Source organism: Perca flavescens, chromosome 21 (assembly GCF_004354835.1).
Source record: "Perca flavescens isolate YP-PL-M2 chromosome 21, PFLA_1.0, whole genome shotgun sequence".
NCBI lineage: Eukaryota > Metazoa > Chordata > Actinopteri > Perciformes > Percidae > Perca > Perca flavescens.
This window is the reverse complement of record NC_041351.1, coordinates 11,290,059-11,311,876: the sequence shown is the minus strand read 5'-3', so window position 1 is coordinate 11,311,876 and position 21,818 is coordinate 11,290,059. Positions and strand designations below refer to the sequence as shown.

At 38.0% G+C, this 21,818-nt stretch overlaps 2 protein-coding genes across 2 annotated transcripts; both read left to right on the top strand.

Annotated features, from left to right (window-relative positions):
* Nucleotides 1–5,218: 5,218 nt before the first annotated feature.
* slc18a3b (solute carrier family 18 member 3b) lies at nt 5,219–6,787 on the top strand. Its single transcript, XM_028566913.1, has one exon. The coding sequence runs from the start codon at nt 5,219–5,221 to the stop codon at nt 6,785–6,787; it is 1,569 nt and encodes a 522-aa protein (XP_028422714.1).
* A 2,256-nt stretch (nt 6,788–9,043) lies between these two features.
* chatb (choline O-acetyltransferase b) lies at nt 9,044–19,585 on the top strand. The gene is made up of 14 exons (XM_028568696.1): nt 9,044–9,088; nt 9,943–10,134; nt 10,802–10,920; nt 12,832–12,885; nt 13,051–13,231; nt 15,264–15,441; nt 15,551–15,720; nt 15,797–15,897; nt 15,997–16,125; nt 16,231–16,353; nt 16,465–16,606; nt 16,877–16,939; nt 17,737–17,874; nt 19,319–19,585. The coding sequence occupies exons 1-14, from the start codon at nt 9,044–9,046 to the stop codon at nt 19,583–19,585; spliced, it is 1,902 nt and encodes a 633-aa protein (XP_028424497.1).
* The last annotated feature ends 2,233 nt before the right edge of the window (nt 19,586–21,818 follow it).

The following is a 21,818-nucleotide window of genomic DNA, read 5'->3' as shown; positions in this document are numbered from 1 at the left end:
ACGCGACTGACGTTCTTGCCAGTTGTCAACAGGTGAAATCCTTTCACTGTTATTGGCCACCTGTCTTAAAAGAGGAGGAGTCTTCCTTAATGAGCAAAAATTGCACAGAGATAGGCCTGTTGTGTATTTAAATCAGAAAAACAACACATTTATTTCATATGTAATCAACTCTTAATTTGCAATGTTATCAGCATGTACCAGCCATGATACATTGTCTAATGAAATGATCAGTGCATAAATCAGGAGATTACATGGCCAGGTCTTCAGTATGAAATGTGTGATCTTTGTTTTTTGGAAATAACAAAGATGAGACAGAAAACTTTAATGAGAGTCAGAGTCAATGTATAAACTAGTTCAACACAAAGTCATTCATTTGAAGTGAAACAAAATATAACTCTCCTTTCAGTGTAAGCAAGTTTTTATTGGCCATGTTTGCTGTGTGGCTCTAGTGATGCAAATGGATGGATTCCCATGAAATGTTGTACATACATTCATGGTCCCCAGAGGATGAATTGAATTTCTTTTTTATTGAACCCTTGACCTGTCATCTAGCGCCATCATCAGATCATAGTGTTAATACTTCCAATACTTTGTTTTATGACCAAATACAGGCAAAATGGTGTGACAATCAAAGCAACCCTTGTGTCAGCAACTTGTGTGTGTTACTGCTAATCAGCAGATGTTCCGTGCTAGACAGGCTAAACTAAACATAGCAAACATTATACCTGCTTAACATGTTAGCATGTTGACGTTAGCATTTAACTCAAAGCACAGCCGTGCCTAAGTACAGCTTCACCGAGCTGTTAGAATGGCTATAGACTCATGTCATGTCTTGTTACAATGTAACAAGACATTAAGGTTAAAATCTTTGGATTTGGGATATTTGCATGATGTATCTTTCTTCTAAAAGTCGGTGTAAAAAAAAGGTGAAAGAAAGTGTAAATAAAAAAAATTAAAGCTAAATTGGTAAAAGAAACAAAAGAAAAAAGTCTTAACTAGTCAGAAGCTAAATCAGGAGTGCTGTTATGCAGCCGGCTCTTTACTGTCCTTTCACAGAAAACAAGCTTTTCTAATTAGCAGGTATTACATGTTGGGTATAATCATGCACTTCCTCATAAACTCTGCTCCTCATCTACCTGGCTGATCAGGGTATTTCCCAGGAAAGACTGTGGAATCCAACAGATTAACATCAAATTCTTGGAAACAGTCGTATCATTGACAGCCAGCTGATTACAGACAAGTGTCTGTGGACTAGTGATCTAATTCGGTCAGAGCAGTAGATAGAAGGAGCAGTAATAGCAACAAGTTCACAGGAAGAAAGAACAACTTGCCACAGACAGATATAGTCTCATTGAGCTTTCTCACAACACATTGTGCAAGTAACTTAATCCGACTACAATTCTTTTAATTCAGTTAGGATTTAGATCACAGTCCACACACAAGGTGAGGTGAAGGTGTTCCTGCCTGTGCTCGAAAAGTAGGCTAATGATAAGTATGTTAAATATAATGCTAGTCACAGACAGATGGTGTTAAAAAAGAAAAACATGTCGCAGCACAAACAGCAGCCCAACCACACATGGGTGCACACATGGCATTTTGAGAGATTTAGGTAATCAGTCAGATTTTGGCCTTGACCAACTGCCACTTTGCTTGTTTGAAAGCCATGATGTCTCTCTCTCTCTCTCTCTCATGGGTGGGCCAAATTCTCTGGCCGGGCAAAGCAGAGAAAGGGGAGGTAACCTTGCTCCTTATGACCTCATAAGGAGAAAGGTTCCAGATCGGCCCATCTGAGCTTTCATTTTCTCAAAGACAGAGCAGGATACCCAGGGCTCGGTTTACACCTATCACCATTTCTAGCCACTGGGGGACCATAGGCAGGCTAGTGGAACTCATATTAATGTTAAAAAAACCTCATAAAGTGACATTTTCATGCCATGGGACCTTTACATTTGCCATTTTGAAACTCTTAAAGTTATAGATTTTGCAGTAGGTGTACAATATGGATCATATTTCTACAAAAATAAAAAAGCATAATACTTTTAAAAGGAGGATTAGTGTTGAAGAGCATTTTATCTTTTCCCAGCTGATGGTCTGTTTAAGTGCACAAGATCTGCTGCTGAGTTACAATTTGGGAAATCAATAAATAGCGTATAACTGACTTTACTGAGTAAAGTTTGAAGAACAGAGGTCAAATGAGGGAAACAATGTTTGCATTATGTCCCAAGTTAATGATCAACTTTGTATTGGCCTGATATGCACAATGGTTGATGTTAAATAATAATCTAGCTGAGAGCTACTACAGAGAAACAAGCAAAGGTCAGCGTAAATCTTACATTAAAGATTACATGTTACAGCCCACGGATCAGATTCAATGCCTCAGTGGAAGGAGACATGCCACATGACAAAAACAAAGATCTTATATAACACTGCATGTCCTTTCATAAGCCATAATGATTTCTCATTCAACAAATGATATTTTAATTTTAACACAACAAATTGTGTCAAAGATGTGACACATTTCTTGTGGATTTCTCTTGAAATGACTTTTAAAGGATTGTGTTTTTTTATAATCTGGATTAGATATTTGAGTCACTAGACAGACTTTCTTCTGGTCTCATTGATTAAACTTCTCTCATATCGTCTTCACATCAGAGGCCAGGTCACTGTCCATGTCTCAACCCAGAGGACAAAGCTGACACTCTGAACTCCTGCAGACGCTGCCGAGATACCAGAATGAGTTAGAGATAACCCATCTAGTCACATCTCTCCACTGTCACTCTTATGAAATCTGTGTATTAAAAAAATAAAAACAAAAAACTGTAGTGTGTTTATCTAACGGCTGCTGCTGTGCCAAGCCACTCTCATTAGTGAAATTGGGCAGTTATTTCCTGTGGTGTGTTAATCCTCCTGTTGGTGTATTAATGTTGCCTTTTCTGCCTCATATAATCCACAGAACATCCTAGAAACACCCCTCTGCCATCTACTTGTCCTCCAATATGCTGTTTTATAACAGTAATCATCAAAATGTGATTGTTATTCTAATAAGAATTATTATTATCCGTAAAATAAGTAAAATCTATGAGGATCTGTTTGAACTTTAAATTTCCAAACGTTATTATTAGATATTTTTTATTTATTCGTAGGGGGACAAATACGGTAAATAAATATTTACAAGTATAGCATATATAATCCATACAAGTATGTATCCAAATCGAGGAGTTAGACATTCAGGTTAACATTTCCTGTTAAAATGGGCCTGTTAAATTGTTGTTTTCACAACTATTACTGATGTAAAGAAACATGTTATAGCATTGTGTAGCACCAGAAAACAATATATCTTTAAACTTAGATTGGATCACTAAGGTAAATTTAGATCCCTTGTTTGTTGCCTTAGGTCAGATAAAGGAGCTTTCAGTCCTATGTTTTGCGTTTTGGTTGGTGCTACCCTATGTTCGACCATGGATTACACATTGATTATTATTTGCAAGACTTCGTCGCCCTCTACTGGCAAATAATGAAAGTTCTAGTGAAGAAATAAAAATTCAATGAACAAGGCTTTTATACTTTAAACATAATTAAAACGTAAAATCTGTTATTTTATTGTTGTTGTTTAAACCCATAATAAAATTAACTACTCCAAAATAAGAATGTATCTATAGAAGACAAAACCTGGGAAAACAAATAATACAAAAAAATCATAAACTGATAACAGGAAACACCATTTGGTTTACGTGGTTGTAATGGTGAAAAATGTTTAGTTATCTTTCAACTTAATTGACAACATCAGTGAGATGAGGTAGTGGGACGATTTGCATGGTTGTTGTGTGTACTTGTAGATTTCCACCACAAGGTGTCGCCGGTGTCTTCTTGTGTTGAATCTAAAAAGGTCCCCACATCCCGTACTGTTTGGTACGATTCCTTCTCAGGACGTAAGAGCTACATGCAATAGTTTTTATATATATATATATATAGATAGATAGATAGATATATGGGCAGTTTTGATTAATGTTGTTATTGACATGTTTTGGTTTTTTGGCTAAATTTTAACGAACAGTTTTTCATTCACAAATTAAAATACCCCTCAGCTGCCGTTCATGTTTGTCTGTGTTGACGGGTGCTGAAATCTCTTCAGCTCCTGCAGCAGTGGGTCATTTATGAGATCATGTCTGGTACACATTTAAAAAGCTAATATCGTAAACTACAAACGTTTCCTTTTAAGGCAACTACTGACTTGAATATTTTATCAAGTGTTAATATTTGAATTTCCAAAAACAGACTCAGTGGCGAGAAGTGTGTTTAAAGTTGTTTTATGTTTGTGGTATTTAAAGTCTTCTTTAGATTTATACATGCACCCACTGAGTGTGCACACGGCTGTATAGGCTACTGTATGTGTTTGTATCTTATCTTGAGATTATTTGAGTTTCTTTGGCAAAGATGTATTACTGCAGATATCTCAGATGTGTGTGTGCGTATGTCTATGAATGTATATAGAAGCATTGAAGAATAGAACCAAAGTCATGAGTCACAAACTGGACATTAAGAACAAGAAAGCCTCTTTTTCTTAGTCTCTTGTGGTCGTGATGTGGTGCTCACTGGCTCTTATTGGTTGAAGTGATTGCAGCCATGGTTGGAAATTAACATAAAGGAGGCAAGTGGCGAAGGGATCCACATGGGGGCAAGCTAGTGATGCGTCATAGCACTTTGTGAAAAGAGGAGACAAACAAAGGACTAAAATTGCGCCGAACCTGCGGGTTAACGTGCACCAATGACCACGAATGGTCACTCGTGGTCTCAGAGCTGAGCGCAAAAGTGCCACAGGTGATAGGAGATATGGACACAGAGATGAGAAAGATTGAGCGTCCTATGTGTTGCAAATAAGTAACCAAAAACGCTCCAAACTAACTTTGCCATGTAAGATTAGCGAGCGAAACCGTGCAGAAACTCCACGATTTCACCACGTCACTTCTCAGATCATGAAACAGCATCGGATGTGGCTGAGGTGAAGACACGTCGAGGAAGCTGAGGAAAGCTATCTTCACCGATGAGACAGCCAAGTTCCCCTTCGCCTTTCCCTTTACGCACAGGCGAGGTGAGGACGGAGAGCATCACATAAATGTAAAGAAAACACCAATGCGTCGTCCGAGTTGTTGAAAGATCGGCAGCAAACGGGAGAAGCACAACAACAATTTTGAATCGAAAATCATAAAAGAAGCACATCATGGATGGAGAAGGAGGATCATCCGGGCTGGTCAAATCAGCCGCCGTTAAACTATCCGAGATGAGCGAAAGAACCAAGCAGTTAGGCACCGCGATAAAGGATCCTCACCAGCAAAGACGGATCATATTAGTGATTGTTTGCGTGGCTCTCTTGCTGGACAATATGCTCTACATGGTAATCGTGCCAATTATTCCAGACTATCTTGTTGAGTTGGAGAGTCAGCAGGCAGAGCACGTCCATGTAGTGATGCACCCAAACTCTTCAGCCAACAGCACAAGCCAAGACAAAAGCAACAAGGACAATTTAGATGTTCAGATAGGAGTACTTTTCGCATCTAAAGCCATCCTGCAGCTGCTAGTTAACCCACTGTCGGGAACTTTTATAGACCGGGTTGGATATGACATTCCACTTTTAATTGGACTGTCTGTTATGTTCGTTTCCACCTGCATATTTGCGGTTGGTGAGAACTACGCGACGCTCTTTGTGGCCAGAAGTTTGCAGGGTCTGGGGTCTGCTTTCGCGGACACCTCTGGAATCGCGATGATAGCTGACAAATACACGGAGGAATCAGAGAGAAGCAGGGCGCTGGGCATCGCTCTGGCGTTTATCTCTTTCGGTAGTCTGGTTGCGCCTCCCTTCGGGGGCTTCCTGTACGAGTTTGCTGGCAAGAAAGTGCCCTTCATCGTGCTCGCCTGCATTTGCCTGGCGGACGGCGTTCTGGTGCTGACCGTGATCAAGCCGTTCTCCAACAGGACTAGAGAAAACATGCCAGTCGGCACACCCATATACAGACTCATGGTTGACCCGTACATAGCCGTGGTGGCCGGGGCGCTGACAGTGTGTAACATCCCCCTGGCCTTTCTAGAGCCCACCATAGCCAACTGGATGGAGACCACCATGCACTCCTCTCAGTGGGAAATGGGGATCACCTGGCTCCCAGCCTTCTTCCCTCATGTCCTCGGTGTGTACATAACTGTGAAACTAGCAGCAAAGCATCCACATTTGCAGTGGTTCTACGGAGCTTTGGGTATGGTTATAATAGGGGCGAGCTCCTGCACAGTCCCTGCATGTAAAACTTTTGGGCAGCTTATCGCCCCGTTGTGCGGCATTTGTTTTGGCATTGCACTGGTAGACACTGCTCTGTTGCCGACACTTGCGTTTTTAGTTGACGTGCGTCATACTTCAGTGTACGGTAGTGTTTACGCTATAGCAGATATTTCCTATTCTGTTGCATATGCTATGGGTCCTATAGTAGCCGGACAGATAGTACACAATCTCGGATTTGTACAACTCAATTTGGGTATGGGCCTCGTCAATGTGCTTTACGCACCAGCCCTGCTGCTGCTGCGCAACGTGTGCCAAATGAAACCGTCCTACTCAGAGAGAGATAACCTGTTAGAGGAGGCTCCGCAGGGGCTGTACGATACTATCAAGATGGAGGAGAGAAGAGCTAAAAAGAAGGGCTACAGTTCGGCAGGGAATTGCTTGTCAGTAGATGAAAATGGGTTTGACACCTTCAAAGCACAGCGGTCCTTGTCAGAAGAGTCGTCCGGTCCGGAGAACACTTAACCCGGCCACACTCGTACCGCCCCACGAAACATTCCCCTAAAGAGATTTGGAGATGAGGCAGGTTGTAGTAAAGTAATTTAAACTTTTATGTAAGTACCGATGTGCAATATCAACACCCGATCACCAAAATCATGATGACTGATCCACTTTCCAGAGTACAGTATATTGTAGATTTCATTGTGTCGAACAAGTCTATGTAGCGTTTGTCATGGACGTATAACTGGAGTTTTGTGAGAGATCAATAAGCTACTGTTAAATTTGTGTGTATCACTGAGTATTGTAAAAAGATATAAATAGATAAATCTGCGTACAAGATTATATGGGACCAACTATAAACAGCACATTCCCCGTCCTTACACAAAATAGCCTATATTTTTAGTCTCTAAAAAAAACTTTTTTACTTGCACATCAAAGGCCTGATTTTCCTTTTTGGTTGTTAAAAAAAATCGTGAATTTTAATTTTGTAACAAGTGGGCCTGTTTGTCATTTCTTTTTATTTCAAATTAAATGTATCATAATAAATTGATTTTGTACATATGTGGATATAAGCACAATGTAAATTCTTTAAACATACGTGGACCTCTACAAAGTGTGTGTGTGTTTGTGTTTGTTTGTGTGTGCGCGCGCGCGTGTATGAAACATTTTGTCAAGACGTAGCAAATGAAGTCAGTCTCCTTCAGATGAACAAAGATGTATTCATTTATTAATTGTCGTTTTAATAAATCTCTGTTTGGATCTGTGTGAAACTGGTGAATTCATTCTTATTTTAAGCGTCAAACGAATAAAAACGAAATAAGTGTGGAACTTATTTCGTATAGAAATATCATACATTTAGATTATAAAATAATTCAAGAAGTATTAACAAACAATGGTTTACTTATACAAGTCACATTTGGATGTCAATGTGAAAAAGTATGAAACTTTTTGTGATTAATATAAAATAATGACTAAAGTTAAATTCAGACTTTTGATTTCCAAAAGTTATAACTCTCTCACATCCACAACAAGCACACTGAGAAAGCACAGAGAGAACAGACATTAGCCATAGTATGAAAACATATAAATCAACAGATTCAAGTGCGCAATATTGTCTAAAATCAGGCTGACAAACTCTGCAGAAATCGTAGGACATATACATCTGAACCGTAAAAGCACCATGACTGTTATCTCTGTCGATCCGCAGGACCATCACAGTCCCTATGAATAACAAACCAAAAACGTCTCACTCTTTTTTTCTATATTAAAGTTATTATCGGAAGAAGTTGTCCAGACACAAAAGCATACTAGGCTGAGCCAGTTTTGGAGGCATGAGCAATGTTGTCAACCCAAGAAGGATGTGCATGCTGTCACATAATATGTTCCGCAAATAGATTTCGATGGGAGGAGTTTCTTGCCCCAAGGGGGTAGGTAGACGCAAACACCTTCAGCATCTTTTTGCAAGGCGCGCTTTATGTGGAGTCACAGCCTTATGGCGAGGCGAGGGGACGGGGGAGAAGTCCAGTGCCTGAACGGAGCTTTACACTAACATGGGATTTCACAGCGTGGACGTGGGAGGCAATGTGAACTTCCACACACTTCTCTGACCTCTTGAGCGGTCCACCGATCAGTTAAGGTAACTTTTCTTTCAAGTAATATGTGTTTATTAAAAATGTATCTTTGGCGAAAAGCAATTAAGATTATGTATCTTAAAAACTTAACATCGCTTGAGGTCCACTTTGCTGTGAAAATGAATTTTCAAAAGTTGTCTAATTGTTAATCATTTAACTTGTTTTCAATCAAACCAACTTGCATCCAATGATACAGAATTATCAACAAATTCTATATTTTGGTTTCGGCACGATTTTACATTACATTTCACATTAAAAAGTGAGACGGCACTGAAATATGTACACATGTTCTCCTTTTACTGGCTGAATTTTAATTTGTTTTAGGAAATATGAAGCTTTTAAGACTGACAGAGATGACATTTTTGAAGATGCATATCTCTTTGCAGTGGTGAGCGATGAGGCGCAGCTGGAATTCAAGGACATGCAGCAAATTGCATTAGGCTGCAAGATGGTGAAGAATGGAAGCCTGCTGGTTTTCCTTTAAGACAGCACTAAGTAGCTCCATTGCTCAGTAGGCCAAATTTTATTTACTTGTCTGCTCTCTTTCTCAAATGTCTTAACATGCTTCATGCAGGGAAGACTGACCTCACGGCGCCTCCAGACGACCTCTTTCTACATTATTTTACCTTGACTGGACTGGAATGCAAAGATGCCCATCTTGGAGAAAGAAACGGCCAGAGACCAAGACAGCCAAGTATGAAAACGTGTCATTGTTTCTAAAGTGAATGTGTGTTTTTTTATTTACATTAGCATTCATCCCATACCTTCACTTCAATTCATTTCAATTCAATTTTAATGCGGACCCCTGTCTCTGTCCATGGTGCTGAAGTTGACAAAGTAATGGTACATTTTCAGCACCATAGACAGCAGTAGCGTCATTTACGCTAACTGACCACTGGGGGCGAAATGATAGCAGACCTTGCACCTCTCAGGGATGTAAAACCTTATTCCATTAACATAGAACATGTCTCATTTTGTGCTGTCATTTAATCCACATAGAGCAATTGGTGGATTATGTTATTATGGAGTTTGCTGTGGAGTTGTTTTCTGTGGTTTGACTGGCTCTGAATTTGTGTTTTTTCCCAGTGTAACACCTCTGTCCTATAACTTACTAAAAAAATAAAAAATAAAAACAATAATCTCCACGATTTCCATTTCTTGGAATCAACAGCTAGACAACTTATTTTACAATTCCAATGTAACGGTCAATATTAACATATCAGGCTTCTAACAGTACTGTTATGCAAATGATCAAACATCAGACAGAAAAGTATCAATTTGCATTTTCCATCCTTATAAAAATAGGAGTGTTCAAGTCCCAGAGGGCTGTAGAATTTATTATCAAATATGCCTCAAAGCATTAAAGATGAATTATTAACTCAGGTTCTAATAATTAAAAAAAATCAAGAAAAGATGTGAGGGAATTACCCCTTTAGCTAATGAGCCCTCGGTGAATCGGGGAAAAGACATAAAAATGCTGAACAGCTGCTGTCATTTCATTACTTGTCATGAGTATTAATACCAACCTCCTGTTTTTATGACCGTCAGATGTTGCCAAAGGTCCCTGTGCCCCCACTGCAACAAACCCTCGACACTTACTTGAAGTGTGTCCAACACCTGGTGAAGGAGGAGCAGTTCAAGAAAACAAAGGCCATCGTGGAGAAGTTTGGGGCTCCTGGAGGCGTCGGAGAGGTTCTCCAGAAGAAGCTTTTAGAGAGGAGGGACAAGATGACCAACTGGGTAAACTCTCTGATCTGCAAGATAAAATTTAAAAAAAAAAACTGCTGCTGCTCTTTGCAATGGGGCCCCCTGTACCAATAAAGTTTCTTTTGTTTTATTAGTCTTTAAAAGTTGGATGTGTTTCTCCTTTTGTGGTTCATCAAACATTCATTTTGGAAACTTAAAGGCAGTCATTGAAAAACTGAATTCTTCAGTCAATACACTTTTTGTATCATTCATTATCATTATAATCTAATATGTTGAATTTGACCTTTTACAATACAGCTTTTATTGTATTTATTTTGTAATAAAAAGGTATTGAATTCTATCTGCTCTATTTAGTCTGAGACAAAAAATTGAAATGACCTCAGATTTTTCTACCCATTCATAAAAGAATGGAAGAAAGTGAAACACCAGGTGATAAAGATTTATTGGATGTTGCTTCAATCTTTCAACCTGTGTTTAGGTGATTGGTCAGTCCACAACTCATCCAGCTCAGTGAAATCTATCACGCTCCCACTCTCACACATACTCTCTCCCACTCTCCTTTTCATCTGACAGTGATACACTGTAATGTTTTTTTTTTACTCCATTGCCCACAGGTCTCAACTCTGAAAGTAATAACTCAAGTCCAAAACGCTTAATGAAGTCACATTTCTCAAAAAAGTGTCCCTGTGGTTTTATTTAGGTGTATGACTACTGGCTGGAGGACATGTACTTGAACAACAGGTTGGCCCTACCGGTCAACTCCAGTCCTGTCATGGTTTTTCCTAAGCAGACGTTCAGAGATCATAAAGACGCCCTCAGGTATGTGCTGAACTTTTGGTTTGACAATATTGTAAAACGTTTCCATGCGCTAAGTTTATCCACCCTCCTTCGTTAGCTGTGATGCATTCGAGACTCTGAAATAGCTGCTACTAACTGTGTAGGTCAATAAGAAGAGCAATTAAAAATAAAATCTCATCCTCAATCACTTTAGGGTAAGGTAACAATATGTAAGACAATATAAAAAAATATATATTTATCTTGTGACAGCAGCCTATCAAACAGAATACAATACAATGATTATTTTCTCGATTAACCGATTTGTCCAAAAAATCTCCCACCACAGTTTCCAAGAGTCCAAGGTCTTCAAGTTGGTTGTTTTGTACAACTAATTATTTAGCTCTGAAGGAAACCCTCTTTCTAACTTTGTTTTAACTTTTACATATAGGAACATACATATAGGAAATCTTAAATTGAAGTAGAAGTGCTTAAATGTAGGGCTGAAACTAATGATTATTTTTATTGTCGATTTATCTGTTGATTATTTTCTCAATAAATCGATTAGTTGTTTGGTCTATAAAATGACAAAAAAATGATTAAAAATGTTGATCAGTGTTTTCCAAAGCCCAATATGGCGTCCTCAAATGTCTTGTTTTGTCCACAACTCAAAGATATTCACTTTACTCTCACAGAGGAGAGAAGAAACTAGAAAATATTCAGTAACACTTTACTTGAAGGTATCTACATAAGAGTGTCATGACACTGTCAGGACACATGAATCCTAACCCTAACTCTAACTCTAACCCTAACTCTAACCATAACCATAACCATAACCATAACTTGTCATGACAAAAACAGAATGACACTTACTAAAAGAAACGTTTATGACTTGTTTACAATGTTTATGACACGTTCATGACAATGTCATGTCACTCTTATGTAGATACCTTCAAGTAAAGTGTAACCAAATATTCACATTTAAGGAGCTGGAATCACAATTTTTTTTAAACTTTTTTTCATAAAAAATGACTTAAACTTATTAATCTATTATCAAAATAGTTGGCGATTTATTAAATAGGGGACAACTAATCGATTCATTGTTGCAGCTCTACACAAATGCACCAAGTTCCAGCAAAAAAAGCTAATCACAATACTTCATATCACATAATAACTCCCAGAATGCACTAAACATCAGATTGTTGCAATGGTTGCAAATTGCTTGCTACTTTATGTCAAAACAACCAGTTTTTTAATCACAATACAACACCATCAGTAACAATACAAAGTACATAGTATAGCACTCAGTTCTGCAGCCACTAACAGGGTTTATGTTCTTCTCAGCAGGCACTAGACTCAGATTAAGATCTGAATTACAAACATGGAGAAAATAACTGGCATCATCTCTTGGCAAATCTCTGGCCATTATTAAATAAGCCGTGGTCCATCAGACATTACACCAGTCCACCCAGCTCTGTAACTCAGCATTAGCTTTTGTCAGCTCACGCCGCACTAACTGAATATTTCCAAAGCATGCCAACCTGGGAATCTACTGACACAGACACTTATTCAATTGGGAGTGACAGGGCCAAGCTCTCCACAGAGACTGCTACTCAGGCCTCATTTAGGGGTGTGGTGCACTGCAGCCACCTCTTTTGTATTGATCTGGCTTTGAACGTAATAACACCAAGACAAATGACATGCAACATAAAACCTGACAGGGCTCTGTGTTTTCCCTTATTGCCCACACTGCCCACTCACACATACAGACTGACTCTCTCTCTCTCTCCCTCTCACAAGCACAGATAAACGCAAACAGTTCGCCCACTGTATCCTAGTAATTTACCATAATGTGATTACTGTTAGTCCTTTGAGAGTAGATCTAATTATAATCACTGGCCAGTTCGCTGTGTGTGTGTTCAGTTTTTCATGTGTTTTAAATTTCAAACTTTTAAGATTTGCTGCTCGTCTCATCAGAGGAGTGTTGGACTATAAGGCTCTCATTGATGCGTAAGTTTAACCTGTAATGAATTACCTGTCTATCTGCATGCCGTACACCTCATCTATGTTATCTGCACGGAGTAAAGTTAGTGAATTAAAAATGAAAATAAAATAAAGTACCTATAATAAGTGAGAGTCTTGAGGTAATTTGATGTGTGTAATAATGTCTCTCAGGCGAGCACTGCCTGTGGATTTTGCTCGAGGCCAACTAGCTGGGACCCCTTTGTGCATGGAGCAGTACTACCGCCTTTTCAACTCCTACCGCTACCCGGGACTAAAGACAGACACGCTGAAGGTCCAGATAAACGCAGCCTCCTCAGCATCGAAGCACATCATCATAGCGTGCAAGAACCAGGTCAGCATGCCGGCCTCTGAGGAAAGTTTTCACACTCCATCGCACTTCTAACTGAAGACAGTGTCCTGTCCATTTGAGAGGAAATATAAGGAAATGTAAGGGTGTTTTAATATTGTATTCAGAGTTTATTGATAGATGCTAGAAGGTGAAAGTTCTTCTACAAAGTGGTCAGTGTGTCACATCAGACATAAGACTTTCTTTGGTTTGAAGGCCTTTTTTAACCACCAGAGATGTGGAGCTTTACCACTACATGCAGGAACACTGGCCTCTAGTGCAGATAACCTCTTTCTTCATCAGATTAAAAAGGACTATTCTGAACATCTAAACTGGCTACAATAGACATTATCATCTACGCAGTCAAGGTGACATCTTTGAATATAATGTGTTACAGATTTAAGGTATATGACCATCTACATTCAACTGAAAAAGTCAAAATCCTCCACCCTTTTAAACATTATCAGTCATGAATACAAGGTTTGTTTTCCAGTAACAGGCAGTAGGAAAATGTAAGGACATGAAATGTATAGAACACTTAATTACAAACATATCTCAAATGACTTTAAAGAGGATGCACTTGCCTACACAATAAATTAGCAATGAATTACAAAACAGATCAAGAAATGATCAAAAAAGGAGATCAAAACACAGTGAAAGATACAAAATTCTGAAAAAGTGCTTACCTAAATTAACAAATGTTACTATGCCACACCTACCCCTCAGGATCTTACAGACTTTGTATACAGGGCAGGCTAAACAATATGACGTCTATTCATTTGACTGATTGAATCTATAATTTACATGTCTAAGGGATAAGAGAGCAAAACCTGCAGTATGCATGGCTGCATTTCAGTTTCAGTTTGAAAACTCTGTGCCTTTATACAATTACAAAGCGTAATGCTATCTAGCAATGTTAACATGTTCATTTGAATATTTAAACTGGTGCGATGTAAAATTATTTGCGTATGATCTGTATAGATCTCTAATAGAATAAAACCATTGAAAAATACTTTGATCGTTGGGGCTGACTGAGTTGGAAGTAGTAAACAGAAAATCTTGGAGCAGTCTTCTTTCACAATTCCCAGCCAGACTCTTCCAGCTGCCCTGTAAATTTTAACTGGAAGATTTTCTATTAATAAGAGTCGTTTTCCAAAATGTACGGCATGCTGGTAGCTTCAGTTACATAGTTGCTATTCTTACTGATCGAATCAGACAAAAGATTAAAGATTATAGGTAATAGGTGATCGTATATTTTTAGTTATATACAGTATTGTGTGTGTCTCAAATGATCATAATAATAAATACAAAATTTACTCCAGTGTTATTTAGTTTACTAAAGTGTCATTTAGTGGTTGTCTCGTTGAGTTTTGTGTAAGTTTGTTTCTTTAAGACCACACAAGCCCACTCCCACAATGCCTTCTACCAAGCAGGCCTGCTTACTATCTGTAGTCTGTGCCATTTTACCCAAATTACCTTTGAGTCCTGGCTGATAGTCCTCTGTATAGATTTCCATAAATGCATGAAACCCTTGTCACTATCATATGCAGGTCTTATGTCCAAGGTTACTACATTTTTATAAATTTAACTCACGTATTGTGCCATTATTTTTTTTTTTGTGTGCCATTAAATTACCACAGAAACGGCACAGTAGGAGTTCTTAGCTGGAAATGGTTCTGGGAACCATCAATCTGTGGCACATGGCCCATCCCTATGGAGATACAGGCAGTTAACTTAATTACTGTTAATTGAATCTGCCACTTCAGGAGCTTTCTTGAGTTCAATTGATCGCAGTAGAGGAGCAATATTTTAGGTAGCAATTGGCCATTTTCATAACTTACCATAATTACTTGTGTCCTATTTTATCTCAGCTGTTCAAATACTGCACCACAGTAACACTACATTCAGATTTAAATTACGATTAGCAGGCGAGGGCAAATATAAACTGAAGTAGTCACTATTTAATTTACATCAGGTAATGCAGTACATAACAGAATAGTTAAGAAACATAATTTCTGTCACCTATTTATCTCACTAGTTTTTCGTGTTGGATACAGTCGCAAACAGCAAACAGCTCAACGAGACAGAGATCTTATCCCAACTGGAGAAAATTGTGAAAATGGCAGAAAACGCCAAAGAAGGAGTCCCTCCTTTTGGCATCCTGACATCTGATGGGAGAACAGAATGGGCACAAGCCAGAGATGCACTAACCAAAGGTGTCAGCTTGAACATTTCACTAATGTCTATTACTTTCAGAAGTTTTAAACAACTGTAAACTATTTTCAGACAAATAAAACAATACATATCCTTCCCTTCTCCATCCAGATCAAACCAACAGGGACTCTCTGGCCCTGATTGAGAGCTGTCTGTGTGTGGTGTGTCTGGATGAGCCTTGTGGCCTGGAGCCTCGAGATACTAACAGGGCCCTGCTGATGCTGCATGGTGGCGGCCGTGAGAAGAATGGGGCAAACCGCTGGTATGACAAGTCAATGCAGGTAGGGCTACGTTCAAGGCACTAAAATCCTTAATAGATGTAGAGTCTGGCCTGTTAGCTAATCCACCTTCTCTCAGTTTGTTATAGGAATGGACGGGATATGCGGAGTCGTGTGCGATCATTCGCCATTCGAGGGAATAGTTATGGTGCAGTGCTCCGAATACCTGATGAAATATATGTAAGTCAGCCCATCATAGCAAGATATACATATTATTGTCTCACTGAATGCTGCTGAGGCTTACAGTGAATGAGACATAAGTGTTTTTGTCCTGAACAGAACAGGGAGTCCCTCCAAGATGGCGAGAGCATCCAGCATCAGAGAGTTCCCCTCTCCTAGAAGGCTGCTCTGGAATTGTAACCCACATATACAAGGACTCTTAGCAGCATCTGGAGACAGACTCAAGAGGCAAGACCAACACTAACTAACTAACTAACTAACTAGCTTAACCATATATACAAAAGAAATTTCTACAGACATCGTGTTTCATATCTTCTGTGCTTTTTCCTTCAGGCTGGTTGATAATCTTGACATGGATGTTTTCAAGTTCAACGTTTATGGGAAAGAATTCATCAAAAAGCAAAGGATGAGTCCAGATGCGTTCATACAAGTTGCCTTACAACTTGCATTTTACAAGTAAAGTACACATTCATGATCTCTATCTTTTCAAATTTGGGCATTATATATATATATATATATATATATATATATATATATATATATTAATATGCAGATATTGTCATATAGATGCAACAGAAGACTCGTTTCCACTTATGAGAGTGCGTCCATTCGTCGTTTCCAAGACGGTCGGGTTGATAACATTCGCTCGGCCACCCCTGAGGCCCTGGCCTTTGTGCTGTCCATGACAGATGAGAGGGACACTTTCACCGTGAGTCATTTTTCTCACTTAGACCTCAATTACTGAGTAACTCCCACATTACTTTTCATCACGCCTGCTTAAATGAAACAGGTGCGACCAGCAACCTCGACACGCCAAACCTAGTGTCCCCTTCCAAACAGATGATCTCCCTGTGGAGTTAACGGGTCCATGAAAAAAAAAAAAAAAAATGTACTCGCTGTACTGCTCTCTTTTTGTACAATGTAAAAAGTGCCCTGTGTTTACTTTTAATCTCTAAATTTTTTCTCACTTCTCCAACAGGATTCAGAAAAAAATACACGATTGAGGGAGGCAATTAATGCCCAGACAAATTATACAATTGCAGTAAGTATTTCAAACAAGTTTTTTTTTTTTTAAATACATTAATGTTATAGCAAAATTTCAATGTGTAAACTAAATATCTTTATCTCAACATATATTTTGAGTATTAAACATTTACTCCCTGGAGACTTAAAGGAATAATTTGACATTTTGTCAAATATGAAGCAAATATGAAGCTCCAGCCAGGGCATGGTTAGGACAAAGACTGTAAGCAGAGGGAAACAGCTAGCCTGGCTCTGTCCAAAGGTTAAAAAAAAGCAGTACCTCTAAAGCTCACTACTAATTACTTGTTAGCCAGGCTAGCTAATTCCCCACCTCCAGTCTTTATGCTAACCTAAGTTAATTGTCTCCTGGCTAGAGCTTCATATTTAACACATATGAGGAGTATCCATCTTCATATCTCAGCAAAAAAGCAAATAATGGTATTTCCCAAAATGGTTGTACAAAGGTTTTATCATCCTCCACAGGAGTTGCTGTTCACATTATCTTGAGTTGAGTTTATTTGTCACAATATATTCCAATATTAACCACCAGAACAAATATAAATTAATATATTTTGGGTGGGGTATCACTTAAAGAAGATGAAGATGAATCTTTAAAGGCACAGTCATATTTCTATTCCAATCATCACAGTGCAGCTAAGGTCATTCAGTGACCATGATCTGCAATCTAACATGATGTAACATGTTTGAAAAGGTACACAAAACAAGGACTATGCCTGTAAATAATTGCCTGTGCTCATATTGAGGTCGTAATTGAAAATACTTAATTTAGCACTAAGCAAAAAAAATATTGTTCAGGCTATAACAGGAATGGCAATAGACAATCATCTCCTCGGGCTTCTGAGGATCGCAAAGGAGCTCAACATGGAGAAGCCGGAGATCTTCTGTGATAAGACGTATTTGGCCAGCAACCAGTTCATCCTTTCTACCAGTCAGGTAACATTTTGATCCCATTCTATTCTTACATATAACATTTTCTCGCTTGAAATTATGGCTTCTGGATGAAGATAAAGAATACGGAGGAGATACTGTTGCGGAACTGCTGATATTGTTTAGCTGCTTTGCATAATTCCATCCTAACTTCCTCCTCTTGTGAGCAGAGGTACAGTGATAGGAAAACACCTGTCAATGCAACAGAAGTAGATATACTAATTCCTACCTGAGCCTGAATAGGCTGTGAAAGGAGATACACTGTAGTTCTTGGAGCCCAGGGAACATCACGTTTCACTGCTTTGCTAACCACAAATTACAAGGTTGAGATCAACCAGGTTTTCATAAAAATAAAAACTGACTTTTAAACTGTTCCACGTGTACCTCTCGACAAAGATAACCTGACTCCCAACCGCAAATTTGTTGCCACATGAGATCAAGCCTGCTAATGATTTTTGTAATATATCATTTAAGGTGAGAAACACAGCCCAGCCCACTAGCAAACGCAGTATAGTAAATAAAGAGAACCAATTTCAAATGGCTTAGGTAGAGACCTCTCAAAAAGAGTCACTGAACTCTGTCATTTTAACAGGGACTGAGACTGAAAATGTGCACATGCAACACAACAAAACTTTATATGCACAAGTCTAAATAAAATATTCAGTTTCTGCTGGTGTTTGGGATCCTCACCCAGGGTTCTGTGCTTGCTGTTATAGTGTTCTTAATTGGAGACCCTGCCAGGCTCATCTAGTTCCCTCTGCATGAAGTTTATTAAATGAGACCATGTCTGTATTTAGCTTTCCTAACAGCACTTGAACCCAACACTTAGAATAATATTTGTTTTACTAATATTTATTGCTTAAGGCAGCCACATACCTCAACTATATGGAGTACATACACTATACATTCACAGTACTACAGATATTTTTATTTTAACATTTGTGAAAGAAGCCGTCATTATGTATCAAAAATGTAGATGTTGAATATTAGTGGAGTTTTCCCAGTGGTGCAAAATACAAAAAATACAAAATACAGATATATAAAAAAACAAAATATATATATCATTTGGAGCTTATTTTATTAAACAATTCATATTGTGGGTAATTTATCAAGAAAAGATGGCAATCATTTTACTGGTTCCAACTTGTCAAATGTGAGGATTTGTTGCCTTTTCTGTTTTATATAATTGTAAACACAATATCTTTATGTTTTGGACTGTTGCAAAATAATGTGAAGATGTGAAGATGTCCCCTCAGGTTTTAAAAACATGTGATGAGTATTACATTGGCTGTTATACACTAAAATATTTATCCAAAAAAAGAATCAACAGATTAAGCAATAATAAAAGTTAGTTAGTTGCAGCCCTATCTGATTAATCTTTCTTAAATACTAAGCATATCATTCTCTTTACTGAACTGGTCTAACCCAGACTGTGTCCTCATGTATCCAGGTCCCTACCACAGTGGAAATGTTCTGTTGCTACGGCCCAGTGGTGCCCAACGGCTACGGCGCCTGTTACAACCCGCAGTCAGACCACATCATCTTCTGTGTGTCTAGTTTCTGGGAGAACACAGAGACGAGCTCGGCCGTTTTCGTCAAAGCCCTGAATGAGGGCCTGCTGGAAATCAGGGACCTGTGCAATAGAAGCAGCGCGGTGGCTACCAAACTTGCTGATAGCAGCCAGGGAGCCGGCCGGCCTCATATATCAGGGAAGTAAGTCATACTGAGAGAGCATGCCCACTCTAGCTGCTCCACTCAACACTCTTAGACTTCGACTCAGTAGTTGAGATGCCTTTGTGTGTCTTTGTTGTCTGTGCAATAGTGTTCCTTTAACAAGAAAATACAAAGCCTTAAAGTATATTATATATATATATATATATATATATATATATATATATATATATATATATATATATATATATATATAAAAATATATATATAAATATTAACAAATGTGAATGAAAACTGGAACTTTTTTTTATGTGTGTAGACATAATAATAATAATTTCAGGTCCAATGACCCCGTTTGACTCGGCAGACTGAGAATAACTGGTCTGCTGCATTTAGGAAACTAAAGCCATGCCCACTTAGTAGCACTGATGACAGGGGCAATTTCTCTGTTAGAGCGAACCAGCTGAGTGATCCCAATGTATATCTTACACACATAGAGTAGTAATGTAATATATATAAAAAATACAGTATATTTAAGTGACTTATAACAATCATGACATCCTAAAAATGTGATCCTGTTTCACTTTATGTGTGACATTATATTAATGGAAAAAGTTAGATTATATACTATCTATTTTAATGTGCTGAAGTTGTGTACATTCTTTGACTATATTGCCACCATACGGTTGACAAAGAGGTTGTGAACATGTGAAGTCTGTCTGATGAGGCACTTTAAGATATTTATATGAAGATATGATTGAATAACTGCAAACATAGAGGACTAATGAATAATGTGTGTAGAGGGAAAATATATGTGGTTTCAGTGGCACATTTGAAGTCGTCTAGATGTACTTAATGTATGTGTTCCATATTATAGCAGTAGTTAATAAGTGTAGAGTGTAATGAACAGTGGTACTTTATAATAAAATACAGTCCAGTGGTGATTGAGGCAAACCACTGTGTTTATGTGTATATAAGTGCTTTTTATTTGCACTTAGAGGTAGAATGAGGGATGTATTGATATACTATAGTGCAATAACACAATAGCAAGTGCAGTGAGGACATATGTGCAATTTACCAAATCAACTCATTAGATGCATGGAGCTCACGTAATATTAAATGAACTATTTTTGATATTCAGAAATATTGGACTATCTGTAACATTAGAATAAATTATGTCAATCTACATAATGCATGCTGTTTGAGTCCAAAAATGTCCATTCAATGTGTACTGTGACTTTGATTCTTCTAGAAAATGTATATGGTGTTTTAATCTGTGGTGGTTCATGTTACAGCAAATTGAATCTGTGGTCTGTAGCTGTGAAAATGTGAGGATATTTGTTGTCCTGTATGACTCTTGTCTGTTACGTATCTACCAATCATCAGCCAAAGTAAATGTGAACCATGAAGATGATTCATCAACAATTTAAAGAAAAGACTATAAGCGACACATGTTGCATGTTTATTCTTACATACTAACTGTATTTTTATATGTTCACATGAAAAGCTTATATAATGACATATATGATAAAATAAAATATAAAATATTGGTACACATAAGCAGCAAAAATGCCTTAAAATAAAGGGATGCAAACAGTTTTCCTGCCAGATGTAATATTCTATAAATGTTTAATGTTTTACCTCTGATGTTAATTTGATCTGTTTCTACTTGGTGTTTACCGTCTAATCTGAGTGATACGTGTAAAAGAATGTAATATTTGTCATGTGTTTTTCAGTGGGTCTTCCCTTTGTCTCATTCATAAAAAGTAACAAATAATCCTTGTGAGTAAAGCTGGCTGTTATGTCTACTGAACCAAGGCAAAGTATTAATATGGCCTGATGAATCAATGTCACTCATCCACGATAACATTTTTGTGAATGGTAATTAATGTGCAACACGTCATTGTCAGGGAGAATATAGTGTTTCATTATGTAATTTAATATTCAATGAATGTTCAGTGAAAACTCATATGTTTATCATTATGAAAAAGAAAACAAAAGGATGATTTATTTTGTTAGGCTACAACAATATTTTGTTGATTGAAGACTTGCTCATTTATGTTGTAGCAAAAACTGTTACTCGATTCCAGAAATAAAATTAATTTCAAACTATTATATATAATAGTTTCAGTGTTTTCTGTCAAAATTGATGCCCTGTCTTTCCTTAACCATATATATAATTCCCAAAGTAGTTTGGTGGCACATAATGGTATAATGGCTGTAGAAAAATGAGGCCATCGCAGTTAAAATGTTGTGTTGCAAGATTTAGAAGGTTACAG

What these genes read in the sequence shown, in the direction of transcription:
- slc18a3b (XM_028566913.1), top strand. Translation starts at nt 5,219, where the DNA reads ATGGATGGAGAAGGAGGATCATCCGGGCTGGTCAAATCAGCCGCCGTT.
- chatb (XM_028568696.1), top strand. Translation starts at nt 9,044, where the DNA reads ATGCCCATCTTGGAGAAAGAAACGGCCAGAGACCAAGACAGCCAA. An exon ending in CCAGAGACCAAGACAGCCAA is followed by an intron (nt 9,089 to 9,942) that starts GTATGAAAACGT and finishes TATGACCGTCAG; the next exon opens with ATGTTGCCAAAGGTCCCTGT. An exon ending in CAGAGATGCACTAACCAAAG is followed by an intron (nt 15,442 to 15,550) that starts GTGTCAGCTTGA and finishes TTCTCCATCCAG; the next exon opens with ATCAAACCAACAGGGACTCT.